The sequence below is a fragment of the Eptesicus fuscus genome, chromosome 16, assembly GCF_027574615.1.
Source record: "Eptesicus fuscus isolate TK198812 chromosome 16, DD_ASM_mEF_20220401, whole genome shotgun sequence".
In the NCBI taxonomy this organism is placed as follows: Eukaryota; Metazoa; Chordata; class Mammalia; order Chiroptera; family Vespertilionidae; genus Eptesicus; species Eptesicus fuscus.
The window spans coordinates 16,032,480-16,056,777 of NC_072488.1; the positions used below are offsets into that span (position 1 = coordinate 16,032,480).

The 24,298-nt window shown below is 43.9% G+C and overlaps 1 protein-coding gene across 16 annotated transcripts in view; it reads left to right on the forward strand.

The window, feature by feature from the left end:
* The window catches only part of LTBP1 (latent transforming growth factor beta binding protein 1), a 349,094-nt gene that overhangs the window by 283,015 nt on the left and 41,781 nt on the right, over window positions 1-24,298 (forward strand). For 9 of the 16 annotated variants that reach the window (XM_054727794.1, XM_054727796.1, XM_054727795.1 and 6 more), the window contains 3 exons: window positions 1,816-1,941; window positions 19,558-19,683; window positions 23,126-23,269. In XM_054727794.1, coding sequence (XP_054583769.1) covers window positions 1,816-1,941; window positions 19,558-19,683; window positions 23,126-23,269 — 396 coding nt within the window. The remainder of the gene's footprint in view (window positions 1-1,815; window positions 1,942-19,557; window positions 19,684-23,125; window positions 23,270-24,298) is intronic. The other 7 variants (XM_054727797.1, XM_028140136.2, XM_054727804.1 and 4 more) reach the window with 1 other exon arrangement.

Consider the following 24,298-nt stretch of genomic DNA (forward strand, 5'->3'; position numbering starts at 1 on the left):
CTCATAGGCAGCATTCAGTAAATGTTTTTCATTGAACTAAAGATGGCCTCCTACGAGGAAGTGTCGAGGACCTCACTAGTAAGAGAGAAAGGATGGCCTAGGACACTTTAGGAAGGCTGGAGAATGACCTTAGGAGGACTCCTTGCCTGGATGGTGCCAAGGACCTGTGATAGTTTTTTTGTTGTTGTTGTTTTTTTTGTGTTTTTATTTTATAAAATATGTATTTTATTGCTTTTTTATAGAGAGGATGAGAAAGGGATAGAGTTAGAAACATCGATGAGAGAGAAACATCTATCAGCTGCCTCGTGCACACCTCCTACTGGGGATGTGCCCGCAACCAAGGTACATGCCCTTGACCTGAATCAAACCTGGGACCTTTCAGTCCGCAGGCTGACGCTCTATCCACTGAGCCAAACCAGTTAGGGAGGACCTGTGATAGTTTTTATGATCCCTGCCCCTTAATTAAGTGAACTAGCCAGTTGCTGTTCAGGTGGTAGTGTATGAACATGACCGAAATGTTGTAGTGGACAGACATTCATAATACACTGTTAATGTGCTGTATTAGAAGCTGGGGACTCAGTTAAAATACGTAGTTTCATTAAGGAGCAATCAATGTAGTGAGGGACATGGGTAGGTGAGGGGGTGAGGGAGTGTGGGGAGAGATTAACCTTAAACCAGGGAACTTATTATATGCATATATGCATAGCCCATGGACACAGACAGTAGTGTGGTGAATGCCTGGGAGGGGTGGGTGCAGGGTAGAAGGGGTCAATAGGGGGGGAAAAAAGGGGAACATCTGTAATACTTTCAACAATAAAGATAAATTAAAAAAACACACACAGTGCAAATAGGCAGTTTTCTGTGTCAATACCAATGTGAACAAATGAACCATTCTCCAGGATTCCTTATGTTGTCAACTTAACCAGTGCAATTAGAACTGGCTTGAAAGAACATCATACTTACGCCAAACTCTTCATGCTTTATCACGGTTCAAGAGAGCATCGTGGCTCTGGCTACAGGGAGCAATAGCACTTTTCATTGGGCACAGGCAGAGTGTGAGGTGGTCAACACAAGTTTAACTACAGCATGATTTGCTCACACATCGTCACTATAGCAGCTACCACTCTTTGACCTTTAGTTGTGCACTAAGGAGTGGACCCTCATTCACCCATTTCATCACCACAAAGCTGTGCAAATGATAGGAACTTCCTGGTCTAAACCGCCTTCTTTTTCTTGTATTTTCTTTCTTTTGTCCATTTTCAAGGAAATAAAGATTGGAGCCTATTTTATGTATATTGTCAGCAGACATTTGTGAAGCTCCGTTTAGGAGCCAAATGCAATAAATCAGCCTTGCCCTTAAGAAGTTCACATCCTAGGGATTGTTATGCATGGATGTTACAAGGCTACCACAGAGTTGTATGCACGGCAGTGGGAGTGGGCAGAGGGGCACACAGCATTCTCACCGTCGAAGACTATTTCAAAGAGGAGCTATTGATTCTAAGAGACTGTTCCTCAAGTCTAAAAGGCTGGCTTTGGGTTGAACCTACAAAATTGCTTTTTTTTTTTTTTTGGTAGGTCGGAAATGATGGAACATTGGCTATTTCATATGACTCAACTTAAATAGTTTCATGACCTTTCCACTTTGTCTTGTGGTCTGGTATTTGTACAAATGGTGTGATTGTGCCACAAAATAAGTGTCCAACCATTTGGTAGTAGATTTCTCTACTGTACATATGGTATTCTAGAAAGAAAAAAACAAACAAAAAACCACGCAGATTTTTTTTCAAGTGTTTGGAACTCTCTTTTCAATCCCAGACATTAATGAGTGTGAACAGCCTGGACTCTGTGGCCCCCGTGGAGAGTGTCTGAACACGGATGGCTCTTTTCACTGCGTCTGCGAACAGGGCTTCACCATCTCTGCGGATGGCCGGACGTGTGAAGGTAAGATGAACATGAGAAATGCTGTTGTTAACTGCGTGATAAAGCAGCGAGGACGCCGCTTCCTATGAAACAGGCAGACTCTAACACACGAAGAGAGAGTCCCAACTGAAGACCTCCAAGCATCAGGGTGACTCCTCCCAGAAATCATCCCTCAGGGCTGCTGGGATTTACAAGGGATAACCTAAGGTTGCGACGGGGAAAATACTTATGGATGACTTCACTGCTGGTCCTGAATTAATGAGTCAAAATGCACAGGAGGTGATGATTTAGGTGCACGTGGGAGACCTAGAGGAAAACTGGCAACTCCGGGGTGTAACTTGACACGGTGCCTGTTTTGATTATGCTCCATATAGATCATCTCCATCATTCTGTTTATAAAAATAATGTCTTGCTTGATTTCTCTGCACCACTGCCAGCAGAGACTTTCCAGAGTTATTCCTCTAAATAGCCTTAGCTCTAGGCCAGTATATTTTTTTTACCTGTCAGTATTTATTATCCCCTGCAAGCTAATTCAGTTAAGATAACACTGTTGGCTTCCTGTTTGCAACCTCTGTGTGTTTGCAGGGATACAGCCCTGGTTATAGTCATAAGATTTATGTCCTTGATGACATTATAGTTTGATAAATGGGGGAATAATTCATCGGAACCTTTTCAAAAGAAAAATGAGAAGATTCCCATAATCATCATTTCAATCTACCTCTTTGAGAATGTCGGTTAGGAAAACCCAGCTATGTTGTAAGGAAGTAAAATGGGAAGGCTCTGTCCTGGGGCTATGAGAGAACCCACATTCTTTGCTCGAAAAAATAGTGCAGCGGGAAGACTCTGCTCTCCTTGCTCACACCACAGTGGAGTGGTCCGAGGAACAGCGACCAGGTTCATCTGAAACTAATTACTATGTTGGGAGGAATACACTGATCTTATAAAAAGCAGGAGATTGTTGAAATTGCTCTCCTGCTGAGCAGACAAAACATTGATGCCAGATTTGGCCTCAAGTAAAAAAAGAGATAGTGCAGGGTGCGGTTTGAGCAAGCAGATTTTGAGGGCTTTGGAAGTGATCAAAAGTTGGGAAGTGGAGCGAAAACATCATAAAAAGGTGGCCATGAGAGATTTATGAGGACGCCATGTTTTCGTGGTTCGAGGTTTAGGTTAATTTTATACCGAGAGCTCTGAGACTTCGGAAACATGCCGCAGGAACGCGTCCGTCTTCTGGAGGGATGGCGGCATCCGAACCACTGGTGAAACCGGATTGCGGAATGCACCTTTCCCTGCATTCCAGAAAGATGCAGGTTGGCCTCCTCAGGGAGCTCTAAGTCCTGGCTGGACAGGGCTCCCTTCACTGGAAAAGAGTGCAAATCAGACCTGCCAATAGTTGTGCCATGAAAAGAAACTATATTCAAAAATAAAAGACGCTCAAGTGCTCACTTGTCAACACTGTTGTTCCAGAAGAATATCCAACGTAAATATATTCCCATTTATTTTTTCTCTTGGACCTAGTCATTTTCCTTTAAGTCTCCATCTTTTTTAATACTGATTTTTGCAACTCCTGAGTTTTATATTCACTTTAATTTAATTGCAGTTCTAATTTTTTAAAATATATTTTTATTGGTTTCAGAGAGGAAGAAAGAGAGAGATAGAAACATTAATGAAGAGAGAATCATTGATCGGCTGCCTTCTGCATACTCTGCACTTGGGGATCAATCCCCAACCCAGGCATATGCCCTGACCTCCTGGTTCATAGGTCAGTGCTCAACAACTGAGCCACACCAGCCGGGCTACAGTTCTAATTTTTGTTATGCATTTGTTTGGCAAAGACTTGAACTTCAAAATTTTTAGAAAATGTCTAGTGTTATGTAAATTACTGTACCTTAGTATACTCTCTCTGACACTTGGTTCATTCTTTTCTTCAACTCTGGAACCTGGAAAATTTTACAAGTAATAAAATAGGGTCATTCACAATATTGTGCTGCTATAGGGCAATATTACTAGAACTCTTCTAATTATTAGACGTGTTATTCTCTTTCTAGAATAAGCTCTCCAAGGCTTTCATTTAGTTTGGGCTTAATCCAATATATTAAACTGGTCCAAATTTCCTTCTGTTGGACTGAAACTCGTGGCCGTAGCCGTGTGTCCTGACTCTGCCCCTGGCCGTGGCCTAGGAGGAAGCCAGGCCATGTGATCAGGAATTACCTGTGCAGCTTTGGTCCTTGAATGACGTCATTCTGTTCAACGTCGTTTTGCTATGACCTTGACGAGATACGATAGGAGCTTAACTCTTGTTTGTTATGTCAACCAACCTATAGCAAAATCGGTTTCGTTGTTTCGCTGCGAGTTGTGGAACATGTTGGCAGTGTTAAGTGAAGATCTATATTGTGCCTGAATTCACACTGAGAACGCGTTTGGCACTCTTACTCGTGCCGCTTCCCCAGCCTCTGAACTTCTGGCAAAGCCACTGAAGCCGCATGGATGCTCGGGCTGGCACACCCTGCTCTAGGCAGGGCTGAGTGGACCCCACCCCGCTAGGGAAGGAGGGCCCTTCCCTCGTTTCCCATGGCTGAGAGATGTGGCTGCATCTGCTCACAGTTACGGAACACAGTGAGGAAGCTGCCTCTGTCAGCATGAACCATCTCCAGTGTCAAGTAGCAGGTTCCATAGCAATAAAAACAGCGCCGCTGGCTGCCTCCCTCCCCCGCTGTTGGTGGCTCTGGGAGCGCCTGCCTACGTGTTATTTGCAGTCGGCCGGGGTGGAGTGGAAGTAAGTGGTGAATGAGCAGCTATTTCATTCACGTAGTCATTCACTCCACGAATATGTACAGAGTGCCATCCTGTGCCCCTCATTGTTACTGTTCTGAGGGCAACACACACACAGTTCTTGCCCACATGGAGCCCACACTCCAGGCGGGGGATCGGGGATAAATAAGCAAATAGTACCTGGAGAAAATTGTGGTTTTGTAGTTAAGTAACATAGCATAGTTCTACTCGGTGGAAATTAATGCCAAGATTTTTTTTTCTCAAGTCCCACCCGTGGACGTCACAAAAGCGCAGGGACCAGGACCCTTTGATGGCTGCCTCTTCCCTGGGTGATTCCCCTTCTTCTCAGAAGCGTGGCTCACCTGCTCCTCCACTCCTTCGTGTCCTCAGCCGGGGCTGTGATCTGGTGTAGAAAAGCAAAGGAAACTTTGACCTCTTTCCCTCGGCCCACTATGTTATATCCCAGCGCCTCACGCCCACTTGTTTAAAACGTCATAATTCTTTTGCCCTCTTACTATTTCTCATTTTTTTTACTGTGGAATTTTAATGCATATGCAAAGTTATCTGTCAGCCCATTTCTAAGGCAACTCGGGGTTTGGTTTCTTCATCGTCAGCAGAATTGTGTGAGTGGGAGGCGATGAGGAAACGGACAGTCGGCTTCCTAAGTGTCACCTCGTCTGTCCCCGGACGCCCTGGAGAGATGCCTCCTGGAGGCTGACTTTGCATCACTCCCCTCACCTGCCTCTTTGCCCGCTGCTCTCTCAGTGGGGTGTTCAGGCTGAGTGAGAGCTGGAGTTGGGGACACCAGACACCTCTAGACCTCAGCATCTTTCCAGCCTGGTCACACAACCACATGGCCACAAGGTCCAGCAAGGACCTCGAAGAGGCCTAACAACGCAAAGGGAGCAAGAGTGGCTTTCAGAACCTGGTAGTCTTGGCTAAGTAGGCCTGCAAACAAAGACCAGCATCACCCCCTAAAGCCCCGCCTTTTAGAGAGCATCCTCGGTCCCTCATTCATTTGGCAAATATTTCTTCAGTGTATGCTGCGTGCCAGTCACTGTGCTCGGTGGGGTTATAAGAGCAAAGTTGACATTTTGTGTCTGAGTGCCGAAGGGAGCCTTTCTCTTTCAAACCACTGGTCCGCTGGCTAAGCGACAGGAGCCTTAACAGACAGGAGGGCCTGCGGTTCTCTGCTCTGGGCTTTCTCCTATTGCCAACAGGAATTCTGTCGTCCGAACAGGGAATAAAAAAGTCAGAGCAGAACAGCAAGAGCAAACCCTAGTGTCAGCTATGGACTCTGGGTGACAGTGATGTGTCACTGTTGGTTCGTCAGTTGTAACAAATGTACCGCTCTGCTTCCCCAGGGTTGATAGTGGGGAAGGCTGGGGGAGGGGTGCGGTGGGGGGATCTGGGGGAATATGGGAACGTTCTGTGAAATTTTAAGGTGAACCTAAAACTGCTCTTAGTCAGTTTTTAAAAGTCAGGCATTTCTGGAATTACCTATTTTTCATCAGAAAAGAAAAGTCATCACTCTTCATTTTAATTCTGTTTTCTATTCCTATATTTTCCTCCCCTGCTGTGGTTGTTTATTTCTCACTTTTCAAAATGAATACCCCAGACAGACCGTGTGATCAGAAGCTTCTGCTCCCACTTTCTAAACCAGTGGTCGGCAAACTCATTAGTCCACAGAGCCAGATATCACCAGTACAACGATCGAAATTTCTTTTGAGAGCCACATTTTTTAAACGTAAACTTCTTCTAACGCCACTTCTTCAAAACAGACTCGCCCAGGCCGTGGTATTTTGTGGAAGAGCCACACTCAAGGGGCCAAAGAGCCGCATGTGGCTCGCGAGCCGCAGTTTGCCGACCACGGTTCTAAACCATTCGAACATTGATTCACAAACAGAGCACTCCAGGATTGGGAGGAGACTTGCACATAATGCCCAGCCCGAACTCGGAATCCCAAAGTACACCACGGTTCAGGTCCTGTTGTTAAACAGCGATGGAGACTCGAATCCCCAACCTTCCTAGGTACCTGCTATTCACCGCTTGTTCACTCCTTCACTTGAGAGGGAAGGCACACCGAACGCAGGTGGCCAGGGTGGCTGGCTGGCTTTGTGGTGCGTCCTGAGAACAGTGATAACGGAAAGACTGAAAGAAGTTGGGTTCAAACTCTCAAGCCACTTTTGTGTTCATCGGAAACCAGAAAACGCAGTCAAGGCAACTTTTGCCAAATCCAAGAAACGAAAACAAACTGGGAGCAAGCGTGGTTTTGACTTCAGACTTTTAGGTAGGTCCATTTTCTACAAACAGTGGAGAAAGTATAAAACCCTTGCTGGCCGCGCTCCAAGGCAGTTGGCGGCTCTGGGGCACGGAGATGGAACTCTAGATCTATCACCAAAGAGAAAACATTTTTGAAAACGGTTTAGCCAAGTAGGACATCGAAGTACCTGACACAATACTATATTACATCTGGCTGCTTGGCCCCAGGATTTTTACGTTTTTTAGTAGTTTGGGGGTTGGAAACTGAAGACTCTAGTAAGAGAATACGGCGTGAGTGTTTCTGACGTTCCTAAAGAAAGGGAATTTGGGTTAACAATCGGATTCTTTCTCTCTCATGTGTAACAAGAATAAGGGTCGTACAACATTCCAGGTAAGGAAGGGAAGCGGCTTCCCACTAGAAAGGCTACTGTTCTTCATACTCATTCCTTCTACAGAAGTGAGTGAAAATGGATGTTTAAATCATTAGGGAGAGAGCTGAGGAAATTTTGCTGGAATAAGCTGCTTTTGGACCCGGAATACATATTTTCCATGCATTGCATGATTGTCTTCCATATAGCAACATTTGTATAAAAAAAGTGCACAATCGTAGCAAAGAAATTCAAGAGCTCTTCCTAAGCCTTTTATCACTGCTGACCTTCTAGAACCCCCGAGCTATAAAAAAATCAGCTCTTCATAGAAGGAGAAGTAAACACTTTCTTGCAGCCAAAACACAGACATGAGACTTCCAGAAAGCGAAGTCTGCCGACTAGGCAAGCCACCCTCCCACTTCCCTCTGCCACCCAGCTCAGGTCCGGGAACCCGGCTTCTGGCATCTGTTAGGGTGAGTCTTTTGATGTCATCAATAACCTGAATACTTGATAGGTCATGGAAGGTTGTAAGTAGTGGTTTTATATATAATGCTTAATATATTGATTCCTAAATTAGTTACTTGCTAAGCATCTGACTGATAGATGATGTGGTTTTCTTGGATTCCCAGTGTAAGTGGACTGCAGATACTTCATATATATCTGATTTCATGACTTTATTAAAAGCTATAGCAATAATAATAATAGAGTTCTTGCCCAGCCAGTATTGCTCAGTGGTTGAGTGTCAACCAATTAAATAGGAGGTCACAGTTAAGCTCTGGTCAGGGCACATGCCAGGGTTGTGGGCTTGGTCCCCAGTAGGGGTTATGCACAAGGCAGCTGATCATTGATTCTCTCTCATCATTGATGTTTCTTCTCTCCATCTCTGTTCCTCTCTGAAATCAATAAAAATATATTTTAAAATGTTTCACCTCATCATCTGAATCCTCCTTATTCCTGCCCCCTACCCAGGCCTTCACCACAGATGTATCCATGGATTATGCATACATGCACATAAATTCTTTGGTTAATCTCCTCCCCTCCTTCCCTCTGAGAATTGTCAGTCTGTTGCATGCTTCCATGTCTCTAGATCTATTTTGTTTGTCAGTCTCTTGTTCATTCCACATATAAGTGAGATCATGTGATATTTGTCTTTCTCTGACTGGCTTATTTCACTTGGCATAATACTTTCCAGGTCCCTCCATGCTGTCTCAAAGGTTAAGAGAGCCTTCTTTTTTATAGCTTCATAGTATTCCATTGTGTAGATGTACCACAGCTTTTTTATCCACTCATCTACTGATGGGCACTCAGGCTGTTTCCAGATCTTAGCTATTGTAAATTGTGCTGCTGTAAACATAGGGGTGCATACATTCTTTCTGATTGGTGTTTCGGGTTTCTTAGGATACAAGTGGGATTCCTAGAAGTGGGATCACTGGGTCAAATGGCAGTTCCGTATTTAATTTTCTGAGGAAACTCCACACTGTTTGCCATAGAGGTTGTACCAGTCTGCATTCCCACCTGCAGTATACTAGCCACTTTTAAACTCAAACTGTATCCAAAGTCCATCAGAATACAATACAGTGACTCATTTATCCATAATTGGCTTTAATTCTTACCCTTTGTTTTCCCCCAAAGTTTCATATGACTTACTGTCCCCATTCACTCCCTCAATATTTCAAGTTTTAAAATGTTTTATGTATCTGTTGCCAATAAACTGATGGCTAAGGCCTATGTTTGTTTGCATTTAAGCATTGGGGTTATTTCTAGAGGTACACTGTTTCCTGTGGTTTCAAAACTGATCTTTCTTGGACTCTTATTTGAATACGGAAAAAGAAAAATTAGAATAGCGAAAAAAAAAAGGGAATATTTTGGCTGATTTGATATTGCCTCTGGGGCCGGAGTGTCAAAAAGATGAATCTGGGGTTTGATATGTTTGGCCCGTGCCTAGGGCTTTCTCCCAGTCTCATTGGCAGCACCTCCCGGTGTAAGAAAGACTATACGAAAAGAGAAAGCGTGCCGCCTGGCTCTGAAGTTAGACAAAGGTGTTTATTTTTAAGCAAATCGTGGGTGTAAAAATATAAAACTACTAAATTAATGCAAAGATGATCCAAGTGGCTGTAAATAAATATCAGACAAACAGCAGTGCATTTAAAAAACTTCTACAGTGTAAACACACACATGTATATTTCACACATACTGGGTTTTTTTGCCAGTAGTAATTATGGTAGGAGAAATATGCAGTGAAGTTCAGGATATTTTCCATGAATATCTAAAGAACTTTTTCTGAATGGCATAGAATTTATTTATACTGGATAATTTATTCAAAGAGTCTTCTTTTTGTGATAGTCCATTATATAGTACGTTAAGATTTTTTTTTAACTTTCAAGAGTAGAAATTCTTTTTTTTTTTTAAAGTTTTCTTCTCGTTTCTTTAGATTTTTAGAAATGTTTCTTTTCTGTAGCAAATTCAAATCCTTTCATATACGTTTTCCGTTTTCGTGTAATATTCTGTCAATCCCCACTGGAGAAGAAATGGCTTTTTAAATTCAGAAATCCACTTGGGTTCACTTTTTCTCAAAAGAAGCATAGATGGCTTCATGTGTTTACAGGTTTGGCTTTTGTGAAAAGAAAAGGTATCTTGCTTCTCGTTAAAAATATACTACTTTTCAACTTAATTTGGAATTTTTCCTTTAGGTGTCACAGATATTCAGATTCCGATTTTACCCTATAATATCAAGGTTTTACTGTAATTGAACAAACATCTGCCACAGGCAGTGTCCTCCTCACACACCCTCCAGGCTCTGCCCCCGTCCTTGTTCTCCCAGTGGGAAGTGTCCCTCCAGCCCAGGGCTAACCTGTCGAAGGACACAGATGCCCTTCCCAGCGCCAGGACCTGAGCTTTCTGAGCTCCCTCCCTAAGCAAAACTGAGCCAGCACTTGCCCCATTTTCTTGGTCTTTCACTGCCTGAGCTTGCTAAGACAGTTGAAAATGTAAAAGCCAAAATACTCTTCTTGGAATTTTCTGAAAGCGGTTCATCTAAAATGATTTTGTTCCTCAGGACTTTCGTCCTTGGCCTTATTTCGGATGAGAGGGGATCTTTGTCTGTACACTTACTCCTTTCCTGGTCTTCAAAAGCCTATTGGAAATGAGAACTGAAGACTTGATTTAAATACTTGAAAAATTCTTAGGACTTTTTGGGGTGTTCAAAAAATTACAAAATTTAAAAACTCAATTTTAGATTTTATCCTCACATAAAGGAGCACTTACCAGCCGTGTTTACTTTTAAACGTAGGAAAGGCATGTGAATGAGGAAGGTACTGGGAACCCACTGTTGGGGGTTCAGGTGACTCCAGGGAGGGGGCCAGCGAGGACCTGGGGAGTTGCGTCAATCCAGACCTTGTGTCTCATCATTAATGCTTAACAACAAATATGACCTCCCTTCAGATATTCAACATTTTCCCTTCTCCATTATCTGTTTAAATAGTCACAATTCCTAAACCCTGTCACATCCTAGAACATTAGATTTCAGTCCGTTTGTATACATGGCAGTGCTGTTATGATTTCAAGAAAATTATTAAAAATTTTATTTCTTAATATCTCTCCATCACCTTTTACAAAACAAAAAATAGCATGTTTGGGACAGAGTATTCAAAATAATACCTTTGGCTTGCAGTGGGTTACACAGAAATGTAATTAAATTTTAAGGAAAGATGTATTAAGTTACACATGCTCTCTTATTTTCACCTGTATTGCTATTTTTATTTTTAAAAAAAAACACCCACAAAACAGAAAATAGCTTGATTTTATTCTTCACTCAGAGGAAATTCTTTCATAGTATTTGCATGGCTTACAATGGATCGATAGGGAATAATGGTCAGGATTGCTACTCAGAGTCCCTTAATATTTTAGTCTAATATATATACCTCTTACCAATGGGAAGAAGAAAGAGAGAACAGAGTATGAAAGGGAAATAAAATGCACCAAAAGCTAAGTTTGGGACCTGAAACACATTGGCCCAAGATCTACTTTCACATAATAAAAAGTGAAAAATCTATAAAGTACTTATCTGTATACAGTAGAAAAGTCGATCTTCAGATAGAAAACATTTATAACTGGAAATTTACCATTTGTATTGAGGGAAGGATTTGGTCCAAAGTGTGTTTATTTTTTATTCAACAGAATCTTTTAATTTAATGTTCAGAAGATTGTACTTTTGGGCTGTGTGTCCAGAGTTTTTGAAACTAAACAAATATTGCTTTGTATGCAAAAATAAAAAAATAATAAAAATCCTTGGCTAGATTAAAAAGAATTTAAGTTTTTTTGTCTTGGGATTTTTAATTTTGTTGGTTGCTTGGTTTCAACTGCAGTTACAAATATTGAGAATTGCTATTGTTTTTCAACTTAAAATATGTGTATGCTATTACTAATAATTAGCAGCATTTCTCTTATTTAAGTTTTACCCTTTGAAGCAAAGTAAACTTTTTCAAAGATCAAGAGTATGATTCGAACATATTTCAGTACAGTTGTCTATGAAATATTCATGTGGGTACATCAGGTAGACAATTGGATCAAGTTAGATTTAGTGCTTGGACGAGAAGTTTAGGTTGGAGATACAGCTGGGAGTGGTCAGCTGTAGGCGGCAGTGGGAATTATTAGAATGAATGATGCCCCTAAGAGACATCATATAATGAGAAGAAAAGAGGGCCTAGGACTAGACACCATGAAACTTCAAAATCTAGCGGGCAAGTAAAAGAGATTAAGGATTAAGAGGAAACCCAGGAGCACATAGCCCCTTGGATCCCAGGGACAGAGGGTCCCCCTAGAAAAGCAAGTACCTTGAGAAGCTATGTGTGGATGAGCTCCATAAGGCATGTGGCAAGGGTTTTATACTATTATCCATGGAGAAAACCTGCAGAAATCTACGGGGGAATTATTTGGTTGGACTGTTTCCATGGTAAATCATTCTCTCGTTATGGAGAATGGCATTGGAGTGGCAATGAGTGGCTGGAAGCACTATACCCAGATGAAAGGCCATTGTAGGAATTCTGGTGAGAGATGGTGAGGCCCTGAATAAGGATGGTGGGGAGGGGAGAGATTGGAGATAGAACCAAGAGATAAAATTAGAGGAGCGTGATGATGGGGTGCAAGGAGGTCATTGAGGATGGCTCATGTTTTTGGATACGATGACTAGGATGATGCTTGTGATCTTAGGGTGGTTTTCATTAGGATTTTATGAATGGCGACTATACATTGTCCACATGATGTTAATTAAATCAAAGCAAAGTTTTGGTTTAGTTTCTCTAGAACCTCTAGCTGTTTCCAGAAACCAAATGGGAGGCTGCTCCTGGTGGTTGTTACAGGGTAATTTAAGTAAATCTTTTAAAAGTAGTGAATTTCAAGGCTGAATTTAAAAAAAAAAAAAAAAGGATTACTCATTGGGCAGCCTTGATTTCTAGAATTATGTGCTAGAAAGTTGGACTTGAAATAGCTTTCTTACTTACCTCTGTCATTTCTGTTGCTTATCTTAGGTGGCTAGCTTTCAAAACATACTTGTGACCATTGAGGTCCCCAGGGCTTCCCACCTTCTCTGTCAGGCAACAGCATGGCAGTCAAACTCTGCACGGAGACATCGGCTTTTTCTGCCTCCTGGCTCGTCCCCATTCCCAGAATGGAGTTATTTTCCATAACACATAAGGCCCATATTCTTCAGCCTGCCCAGTGTTGCCAGACCTCAGTGGACTGTTTTTTAAAGGCTCTTTCCATATCCTATTGTATTGTCTGGACCATCTCCAAATCCAGTTTTTAATTTCCTATTGGCTAAATTTTATTTTCTTCTTTAGGCCTCGCGCTCATCTTCCATTTAATCCTGGCTTCTCCTCCTCTGCTGGGAGAGAGGCCTTAATCTCTCTTGGGCCAGCAGCCATGCCATTTAAAAATTCCTCTGGGCAGCGATTCAGCTGGTCTAACATTGTTCAGTCCCGCTTCTTGGCTGGGACTTACTGTCTCCCGTCTGCTTCCGTTCCTTTCAGTAAGGAGCATGAGGGCGGCATTTTTCCTGAAGCAAGAACCCTACTCCCTTCCAATGTAAGCCCCTTTTCTTTGGCTCCATTTCCCTAAGGTTCTGGCACTAAATGTGTAACCAGTTCCAGTTGGTCAAGAGGGCCCTGGGCTAAAGTGATGGATCATTTCCTTTTCGTGAAGAGATCCAGAGAACATCCGTGCTAACTTGGTCCTGGGACCTCCTGCGGCTTCTACACCCTTATTGCCCGATGGGCCTTTCTTCCATGGGTCTCCTAGGAAAATCTCATCCTCAGCACAACCATACCTCGGATATTTCCATTTCAAGGATGATGATACTTGATGACGAGGCCTTGTTTCAAGACGCCATGGGGGTACTTGATTTAAACTGCAAGTGAATAAGCGATAAATCAAGGAGTGTGCTCTCTGACTCCCATCTCGGTCGTGAACAAACTCCAGTGCACTTGTTGGGCTCACTGTTGGGCTAGTTCTGTTCACCCTCTCGGACTGACCTTGTACAGCCATCGCCACGGTGGGAGGCAAGACGTGATGGATGGAGCTACAAACTCGGATTCCGGAGATTGTTCCTACACTGGGCGCTGTGGCGTTGCCAGCTCTGCCACGAACTGGTTGCATAATCTTGAGGGAAGTCACTTCCCCTCTCCAGGCCTCAGTGTGCTGGTTCTTAAAATGAAGGGTTTCAAACCCAGTAATCTGCAAGTCCCCTCCAGTTGAGATGAACCCTATCATTCATCTGAAAATGTTTGGATGACAGGAAGGCTTTTTCTTCCGAGCCAGGCAAGAACTGTGGCGATTTTTCTGTGAATGATCCACTTACTAACAACGGGGCTCTGTTCCATCACCCGCCTCTCTAGAGTTCCCTGGAAGCAGACAGGAGACTCAGCAGGGAGCTGCTTCCTCCAACAGGTAGATATGTCTTGCTCAGAATAAGAAAAAGAAAATCAAGAAAGATGGACATGCTAGGAAAGTACAAAAGAGAAGCACCTTTTTCTTAAAAAAAAAAACAACACAAAAAAAACACAAAACAACAAACTGAGGAATGCAACTGAGAGAAGGAAAAACAAATCATTTAACTGAAAGAAAAAAACGAAAAAAAAAAACAAAAAACGGTACACAAATACTCCTTTCTCCCCATATACATTCTTCTCGGTACATAATTCCGAGAATCTAATGGAATTATTGAGGTTTTGTTGTGGATTTCATTGTTGCGGCCTTTGAACATAGTTGTAATTTTTTGATGAGTAAGCTTTACCTGACCCCAGTCCCTTTTAGAAAACCATGCCTCCTTTGCGTACTTTCACCCTTTTTCATAGTTCACCTTACTTCAGCAAGCGGGTGATACCAAGTGTCTAGCCCTAAGTCTTTATTTGAGAATTGAGGGAAAATGGTTAGAGTTCTGCTTTCTGTGGAGAATCCCTGATAACAGTCAGCAGGTTTTGGCCTGGCCGGTGTGGCTCAGTGGTTGAGCATCAACCCATGGACCTGGAGGTCATGTTTCAGTTATTGATGAGGGCACGTGCCCAAGTTGCGGGCTCTAGCCCCAGGAGGGGGTGTGCAGGAGGTGTTTTTATCTCTCTATCCCTCTCCTTTCTTCTCTTCAAAATTAATTAAAAAAATATATTTAAAAATAATATAATAGGTTTTGAAAAACTTTTCATCCACTGAGAAAAAATACTAAATAAAGAGCATATGGACGAGGAAAAAATGGATCTACCATTTGGGTCAGTGCCTCAACGGGTGGGCCTGTAGGACACTGACAACACTGCTACTTTAAAAATGAGCTCCTGCTAGTGCCAGATGCCCAGGAAGGACTCTGCTTTATTTTCCTTTCTGGCATTTATGTAATGTAGTTATTGGAGAGTTCACATCAATGATCCACTATCCTTGGTCTGTGTGATTCTTTATTGAATTCATTTCCATTGACGCAGTGATATTTATATCTGCTTTGTTCAGTCAGGTATTAATAGCAAAATCTTGCATGAGGAATCAGCGATTCTTACCTAATTCTTTTGGGTTGTCAGCCGAGAGATAGCTGGATAATCCCTTCTTCATCACTCATGTGGGCAGTATGACTGGTGATAATACCACGCAGGGTTCTTACAGATGCCTCAGCAAAATTGGTAATGTCATAGACTCACTCTTCATTAAGTGAAAAGACAAGCTGTGATAGCTGGATCTTTCAAATTTGAGTTTCATATTCAGAATTCAACTTCAGCCAAAACAGATGGCTTTCCCTGGTCCATTTCTGAAACCTGCATCTTGATAGGGCTTTAATTTTTATATAATCATAAATCTTAACATTTAGCTTCATGTTTATAGAGTTCATCTTAACTGTAGCAGTTCTTCTAAGTCTCTTTATAGACAGAACTAACAATGGAAAAATATCTGAGAGAGCTCACATCAAAGAAAAATCTAATGAAATCGTGTGTGTTTTTAATACAGATCATTAGTCAGAGAAGTGAAACAAATGTTGTCTTCTTATTAAAGCTATTACCTCACCTCATTGTTGAAAACATGAAACTGCTGAGAGTGACAGTCTATCATTTTTATAAAATATTAGTTGTTGAAGAGTGAGTCTCCAGCAGGCATTCCACGTTATTTTTTCCTATTCACTCAAATCCAAACTATTGCTCATCTAAACTTCGTTAATCACTGTTACAGTAAGTCTGAGACTGCAAGACGCCCAGTAATTCATAACTGTCTCAGGACTTCTTCACCTTAAGGTCGGTCATTCAGTTCCTGAGCTGGCGATCAGTAACAAGAAAGCACCGTCTGCTATAACGGCATGGAATTAATAAAAAGGAAAGCAAGAGGTTTTACTTCAAGAATCTGTCTAAAAAGCCACCAGGTTTCTAGCACTGCTTCTTCTTTGCCATCCACCACCTCGTTTTTGGAGGGGAATAAGGTGCTGGTGAGGTTCCCCACCCCGAGAAGTAGCCCTGATAAGCACAGCGATGGCACGACATGCTCTGGGAGCAGAGAGGAGGGGCCCTGAAATCTGCAACCGGAGGAGCTATGGAATATGTCACATAAGAAGTGGCCCTTGGATCGACTCCTGAAAAGCCAGGAGGAGCTTTGAGCAAAGCAGGTAGCGGGGGGAGTTTCTAGTGGAGGAAGGAGTGTGCACCCACCAAGTCAGCGAGAAATTGAAGACCATGGGGTCTTCAAAGAACTCTCGTGTGCTGGTGGGGATGGAGCGTTTATTGGGAAGGAGGCTGGCTGAGAACGGTGGCCGGGCTGGCAGCCAGGAGCCGGATGATGAAGGGCGCTCTGTGCTCTGCGAAGGAGCATGCTTGGTGTCCCCCGGCCAAGAGGAGATACTGAACATTCTGAGCGAGAGAATGTCACTGACAGGGTTGCAGTTTGGTAGAGAACGGATTAGAGGGAGGGAGGCAAGACTGGAGATTAAAAAAAACAATTAGTATGAGCATCAGGAAAGTTGATGGGAGGGGTGAGGGAGGAGGAGCAAGAGAAGGCTGACTAAGATTTCTGGTTTGGGTGACTAGTTGGATTCTCTGTTGAAGGGAATATAGGAGAAATGGAGGAGGTGTGAGGCGGGAGTGGCAATAAGTTCATTTATTATAGACATGTCCAATAGTTATTAGATAAATGTCTCTAACAGATGGAGGTTGACCCTGGAGGAAGGCTGGGAAATCAGTATAAAAGTGGCAATGGAAGCATTTCTGATATTCTTTCCAGCCTTTATGTCCTATAGTTCGACGAGTAGTGTGATCTCCTGACAGATGTCCATCTCAGGAAGTCTTAAATTAGCAGTGGCCTGTGTTAAGTGACTTGATGACACGTGCGGTTACTCCTCAAAGGTTGTAATCAGTAAATAGCTGTAATCCCAGCCCCATGCTGACATTGAAAATCTATCAGAACAGATTTATGGAGTATCTTCTTTGTGTTTGATAAAGGCAAAATAAAAAAGGGGGGAAGGCTAAGAGATAAAAGATTTCTCACTAAGGTCAGGAAGTACAGTTTAGGAGGAAGACAGTATAGTTTAGTTGGTTTCAGACTTGATAAGTTTGACGTTACAACAGAAGATCAAATGGGTAAATGGATGACTTTGAATATGAAGGATCCTGGCTGGAGAGAAGGAGTTGGGATTCATTCTGAGGACCTTGGTCTTTGCAGTTAGGAGGGTGTGGAAAAGGCAGAGAGGGGAGGACTGAGGCTTGAGACCTGGCAGGCACCACCTTCATTCAGGCTGTGCCAAGTGAGGGCCAGCCATAGTGGTTACAGGTAGAATAAGAAAAATGGTCTGTCCGGTTATGAAAAGAGAGAGTGAAGGAGGGGGTGTTGACCAGACGTGGAGATCAAGGGTGATGGTGACTGATTGGCAAATGATCATGGGATTTAATGATGGGTCTGTTGGTGGTTTTTCTGAGGGTTTTGAGAGAGAGAGAGTCAGGAAGTGAGTCATTAAGGACTAGGAGGAATAGTAATAATAATAATAACAGCTGACACGTGTTGGATGCTTCCTATGCTACATGCCAGGCAATGTTCTGAAAGTAACATTTTATGTGTGTTACTGTGTTTAATCATCACAGCGATTCTAGAAACACACTCATATTATTGTTATTAGTATTAGTATCATTGCTATTATTTTATTTACTGATAAGCTATATTAGGAAATACAGGCAATGATTGTAGACAGTTTTATGGGGTTTATTTTTGTAGGCATAGTACAGTGGTAGAAAGAATGGAAAAACACAGTGGGTGACATCATGGTCAAGCTTTTCCAAGGCAGTGAGGGAAGGGGATGAGGGGGGTGGGGAGTGTATAGTGGAAGATGCTGAGCAGGTTGGGCTCCTGGGAAAAGGGTGGGGCCGGGAGGAAGGCCCTAGCCTTGGATGTCTTCTTTGAGTTGGGAAAATTAAGAAAACTCTGATGCAGTCACTCATATTCTGCAATTCAAAAAGTGAGACGGTCTCTGAACTTGATGGCGTCAGTGTCGGAACATCAGGAAGGGAAGTGAGACAGCTGCCGAAAAGCGCTGAATTTTTCCTTAGAAAATTTCTTGGACTCGGCTTAAAAAAATTAAAACAAGCAAAGCTCAATTTTATTAACATTAACTCTCAAAAACCAAATTCTGTCAAGTGCAATTTAACCAAACATCATTTTCTTTGTCATTTGTTTTCTTGTTTCATTATTTGAACATAAAAGCACTTTCTACCAGATTTGAACACAGTCATTGCACGTTCTTAATTATTTCTCCCAAAACCTGTATTTTGGGACTGTGAGGTCCAGCGGTGGACGGGACAGAAGGAAGTGCACAGTAAACAGGAGGACAGAAATGAAAAAATGGCAGGGAAACTTAAGACAATAAAGAGAACTATATCTGAAAGTCCTTTTGTGACTTTGTCATTGAGACATCACTTTTATGAGGACATTTGTATTAATGGGGGGCGGGGAGAGGCCCAGGACCACTGTCTGTCATAAAGTTTATACAGAACAAAATGGATTTACAGGTATGGCCTCTGGCTGGCCAGGTGGAGCAGCATTGACATTGAGGACCTTGAGTGGCTGTGACTTGGTGACAGGAAATCTCTCCTTGTGAATAACTGGGTCTGGCTGGCTACACTGCTGAACTCATCAGATTCTCTGTCCCTTCCCACTCCCTCTTCCCTGCTCTTCTTCCCTCTTCCTCTCCACTTCCCCTCTCTCTTCTCTCCTTCCCCTCTGCTTTCTCCCTCTCCTCCCCTCCCCCTCCTTCTTCTCTCCCCCTTCTTGGGAATACTGGTTAGACTTGATCAAGGTCATCCAGGGAGTTGAGTAACCATTGCCCAGGCAGGCCACTGCTTCTTTCAGCCCCCAGCTCTGCAAGTAGAACGGTTTAGTATTTACCACAATCAAAACAGGTGGCAGTACCTTCCCATATGTCCCCTGTAGAGAGAGAGTGTGTGCTCCTTCAAAATAAAGAATTAAAAAAGCATTGAGAAAATAACTGAGCGAGACCATCGCAGCCGTTGTTTCCGTTGGAAAACATTTCCTGAGAAAAAGCAAATGTTTTCTCCCAGAACCCAGTGTTTTGTCTAGTAAGACATTTCCATCAAAACATTTTATTGCTGTGTAAAATGTTTTTAAAGTTCATTCTGTGTAACCACGATCATCTCATACTAACCGGGGCGTGTGGAAGCACCTGTGTCCCCATTCCTACCTGGTGTCTGTCAGTCTGTGTTTTGTGTCTTTTTTGCAGATATTGATGAGTGTGTAAACAACACTGTCTGTGACAGGCACGGGTTTTGTGACAATACGGCCGGCTCCTTCCGCTGCCTCTGTTATCAGGGCTTTCAGGCCCCGCAGGATGGGCAAGGGTGTGTGGGTGAGTTTTTAGACTATTTCCCCCCCCCCCAACACGTTTCCTATCTCCGCGCGGAAAAGAAACCAAAGCCATCAACAACAGGAGAGACTATCAGCAAGGTAATCGGACAGAGTTTCATCGCCATTTGATGTCACACAATGCGGGGATGTACGAGAAGGCCCTCTGGCTTCTGAAATGGTTAGGGACATGAAGAAGTATAGACGTGTACCTTCGAGTTTAGACGTACAGCAGGGAGAACCTCTGTTTAAGCTCTTAGCTGAGCGTGCAGAGCTCTCAAGCCCCCCCTGCACGGGAAACAGAGTCTGGTGTGGGGCAGCGCTTGTCTGTCTTCCCTGGGCACCTCCTCAGGCAGTGCCTGTAAGGAGAGGTGCTGGCAGGAGTTTCAGTTTCCGGGAAGGACACCCAGGAGCGATGCATTAGATGGTGCAACTGCATTTCTTCGCTCCTCTGATGAACGTGGCGAAAGAATCTTGAATGTCATCAGATGTCCTAGGATGTGGCCCAGCACATGCCCATGAGAAGAGGGGGTGTTGCATTTCATTTTCTGACCAGCTGTGATTTCTTTAAACCAAATTCATTGTGAAGCACATTTATAACAGAGCAATTCAATGGGAAAGAAGAAAGGTTCTTCCATTAAAAACTCCCCAGATAGCCAGGCTTTTTCTTGATTCTTCTTAATTAAGAAAAAGAGCTCTGTTCATTCTGTGGCAAATTTGCAATGGAAGCATTCATTCAGGTCCCATCCAGATCCAACTGGGAAGACAAAATCTAGGCATCTGGAAATTTAATGAAAAAAATCACTTGACTAATAACCACGTTTGAGGTAACACTGTCATCATCACTGCTTCCAGTTGCTGCTGTAGTCTCCATTGCACTGAAATACAAGCGATGAAAGTCATCTGACACTCACTAAATATTGTGACTAAACAGGTCATGTGACCTGACCCCCAGCCTCACCTTGTCTCCCCTCGCCTTTTATGCTCCAGCCACGTAAAACTGCTGCGCTTGCGCCATTCCTTGGCTGTTGTTTGCTCGCTCTGTTGAGAATGTCCTCCCAACCTCCCCTTCCCAGAGCCTGCACTCACTCCACTCCTTGCCGAATCTGGAGGTGAGATGCCTTCTTCTCCCAGACCCCGCCCCTGTCCCACCTCTCACTCTCAAACTGAGCTGTGACCCTCCTCCTGCTTCCAGAATACCTTGAGCAAATCCTATGGCAGAACTGACACCCTTTTGGGGGGAATAATTTAATCACACGTGTGCTTCCTGCAGCCGCCTTCTCCAAGGCAGTGAGCGCCGAGTGATTGAGAACTTTCCCTCTCCCCCGACTGGACCTAAGGTTTGGCCTGTCATGGGTGCTCAGTCAATGTTGTTTGTCCCTTAGTGGGATCTCAAGCCACTGACTTCACCCAGCTCTCAAACCCCAGGTGAGTGTCCATTTCCAGGCAGCCAGATGAATTCACTGAGCCCGTGTCGATGGTTCATTGTGGCACACAGAATGCCACTCTTCGTAAAGAAATCGTTTTTGTCATTTTCGGGAACTCAACAGGTGTCCTTTTGTCTGTTTATGCACTCCTTCAGAAATATTAACGGAGCACCTATTCTGTGCAACTCACCACGCTGGTGTTCTGTAGGACTTAAGGGATGAATCAGCCTTGATACCAACCTTTGGCCATGCTGTTTCTTCCACGAGGACCCTGGCTGCCTCCCCCCACCTCCACCCCTTCTTATCATCACCTCTCATCCTTCAGATAGACTCCCTTCCAACCATTTCCCTGACGCACCCCTGCACCGAAGGCCCGCTGTCTTGTGCGTTCATAGCGCTCTGTACTGTTTGTGCTTGGCACTTACCACGGCCTCCATGCTTATCTGATTAACCTCCCTGACTTGACCATAAGCTTCATGAAGTCAGGAGTTGGGTCGCCTGACTCATGATTTTTTCCCCCAGGGCCCGGGCCCCTAGAAGTCAACGAGGAAATATTTTGGGGTTGAATGAATGCAACATGATGGGGGAGATTTCAGTAGCCCTGTAAACAACACCAGTTGGAAAGTCCAAAGTTCCACTGGACATTTACCTAAAACGGATCGATGTGAACTGCCAGATTTCTAAAGTCAGTTTTTCTGGTCTAAATTATGACTGTCTAGGTTGATTAAATATGCCAACTCGTTGCTTTACTTTATGTTGCAATATCTTTTAACAAGCGAAACCCAGCTCGTTGCGTTTTTACCTGTTTATATACGCAGTGAAATGGAAAACTGAGTAATTATTCAAATAAGTCAAGATACATAAACCTTGTGTTCAATTAACTGAGCGTAGCAGGTGAAAACAGGATCTGTTTTCTGAGGGATTTGGCTAATTGCTCAAATGTGTAACTTTGTGTGCGCGGCCTCCTGAAAGCCGATGTTGCACAGGTGGGAGGCGCACAGCGCATGAGCATTTCCGGGGTCAGCCAGGGGCTCTGCCGAGTGGGGCCTCCATTCACCACGTTTCTTAGGAGGAGTAAAGGTGAGAGGTAGGACTGGGCCAGGTCCAATACCTCATCAGGCTTTCTTTTGGGCTGTGCACTTGCATAATGTTGAATCAAACATACTCACCGGTAGATTCCTTGCCTGTGGACACCAACAGGATTTTCCAAGGCAGGGTGACACCAGTGAGGAGTGATCGAACCAGTGTGTTGTATGTGAGTGATTCATGGGACCCAGTGAATACTTACAGGGTCTTCACACAGCCTGACTGCTGGTTGTTAAATGATGGATGTCTTGGCTGCTAGGAAACGATTTTCAGACATGTAAGTGGATTTAAAACCATTTTTAAAAAATGAATTTATTTATTTATTTTAAAATATATTTTATTGATTTTTTTACAGAGAGGAAGGGAGAGGGATAGAGAGCTAGAAACATCGATGAGAGATAAACATCAATCAGCTGCCTCCTGCACACCCCCTACCTGGGATGTGCCCGCAACCAAGGTACATGCCCTTGACCGGAATCGAACCCGGGACCCTTCAGTCCGCAGGCCGACTGCTCTATCCACTGAGCCAAACCGGTTTCGGCTAAAAAATGAATTTAAAGGAGTATGTGGTTTTCAAAGTGCCAGGGATGGTATTTTCCTTGAATTAGGGACTGAGAGGAACAGTGTGGGTTATATAAGACCTCCTTAAGTCAGTAAGTTAGGGAGGAGAAAACTAAAGCATCAAAGGTGCATCGGATGCTCGCAGTACAGTTCTGGGATGTTCCTTAAAGCCAGAGTTGGAATTTGGAAACTTGGCTGTGCATTTTCATGGCTCGTTCATACAAACCAAATGGCACAGCCCTACCTTGAGGGGCGGCAGGGCTCGGCTGCTCGCTAGGGGTCCTGGTTTTCAGCCAGTGACACCAGTTTCGCACAGCTGGTCAGGCAAAGGGTGAGGCCCCCATCTGACTTGGTCTGTGCTCCCTTTTCCAGATGTGAACGAATGTGAGCTGCTCAGTGGCGTGTGTGGCGAAGCCTTCTGTGAAAACGTGGAAGGCTCCTTCCTGTGTGTGTGCGCGGACGAAAACCAGGAGTACAGCCCTATGACCGGGCAGTGCCGCTCCCGGGCCCCCGGCGGTAAGTCACAGGGCCTCTGTGGAGGGGTGCAGGGCTCCTCTCCGGGATCGGTGCGTGCACAGGTTTGGGCCAAACACTCTGCAGTGAGGTAAGTAGTAGCCACATGTTCTGGCACACGCTGTCCCTGGAAGCTTCTGTGCGCTTTCCCAGCCGCCTCATCAGTGGGGTTAGGAGCGGGGTGAGGACTAGGTGGTCCCTCCTGTGCTTCCCAAGCCAGAGGTGCCATGAGTTAGGGCGCGGATCCCAAGTGATGAGAGCATTTACTGGGAATTGCTTAAAACTCAGCCATCGCTTGGGGTCTCACATCCATCATCTCATTGTGTTGCATAACCCTTCTCTCCTGGTCCTCGGAGACGTGTATCTTGACATTTCTCTAAATTCGGAGCAATATCTAAGCCTCTCAAGATCTACAAAGATTCCCACTTGGAATTCTTGAGGTGCTTTCCCAGAATTTGGCCTGCAGAGCGGCTGTGTTTGCATTCATTTAGAATTTCATCTGGGCTGTCGTCGATGGCACGCATTGCAAAGGAGAAATGATGCTTTTCCAGATAAATTCATCAACTTCCAGATCGCCCTTGTAGTTTGTGCCATGTCGCCATAGCGTGGCTGTGTTTTAAGAAAAGCAAAAGACTGAGTGGTCCTTTGAGAGCCAGCTAAAATGACACACAGACCCTTTTTGCTTTCTTGCTCAATCTCAGTTGATTTTATCCACGTTTCTAAGAAAGCTTTCCCTGTTCCGTCATAGGGTGCACGTGTACTGGGTAAAATAATTGTCTTTGCACGTAATGAAGAGGGAAATATCAAAGTACAGGTTTTCATCCACACACATGTTACTTCTCAGGGATTAACTATAGGAAGTGGGGAGTGCAGGTGTAAAGGAGCAGACAGTGATACACGGGCGTTGTGAAGGGGAACAGAGTGTTTCTGGAGGGAGGGGCTGCTGCTCTCCATTCAGGGACTGCAACACATGAGCTGTAGAGAAAGGACTTTTCATCTTCACAGCAAAGACAAACACAAACTAAGCATCGA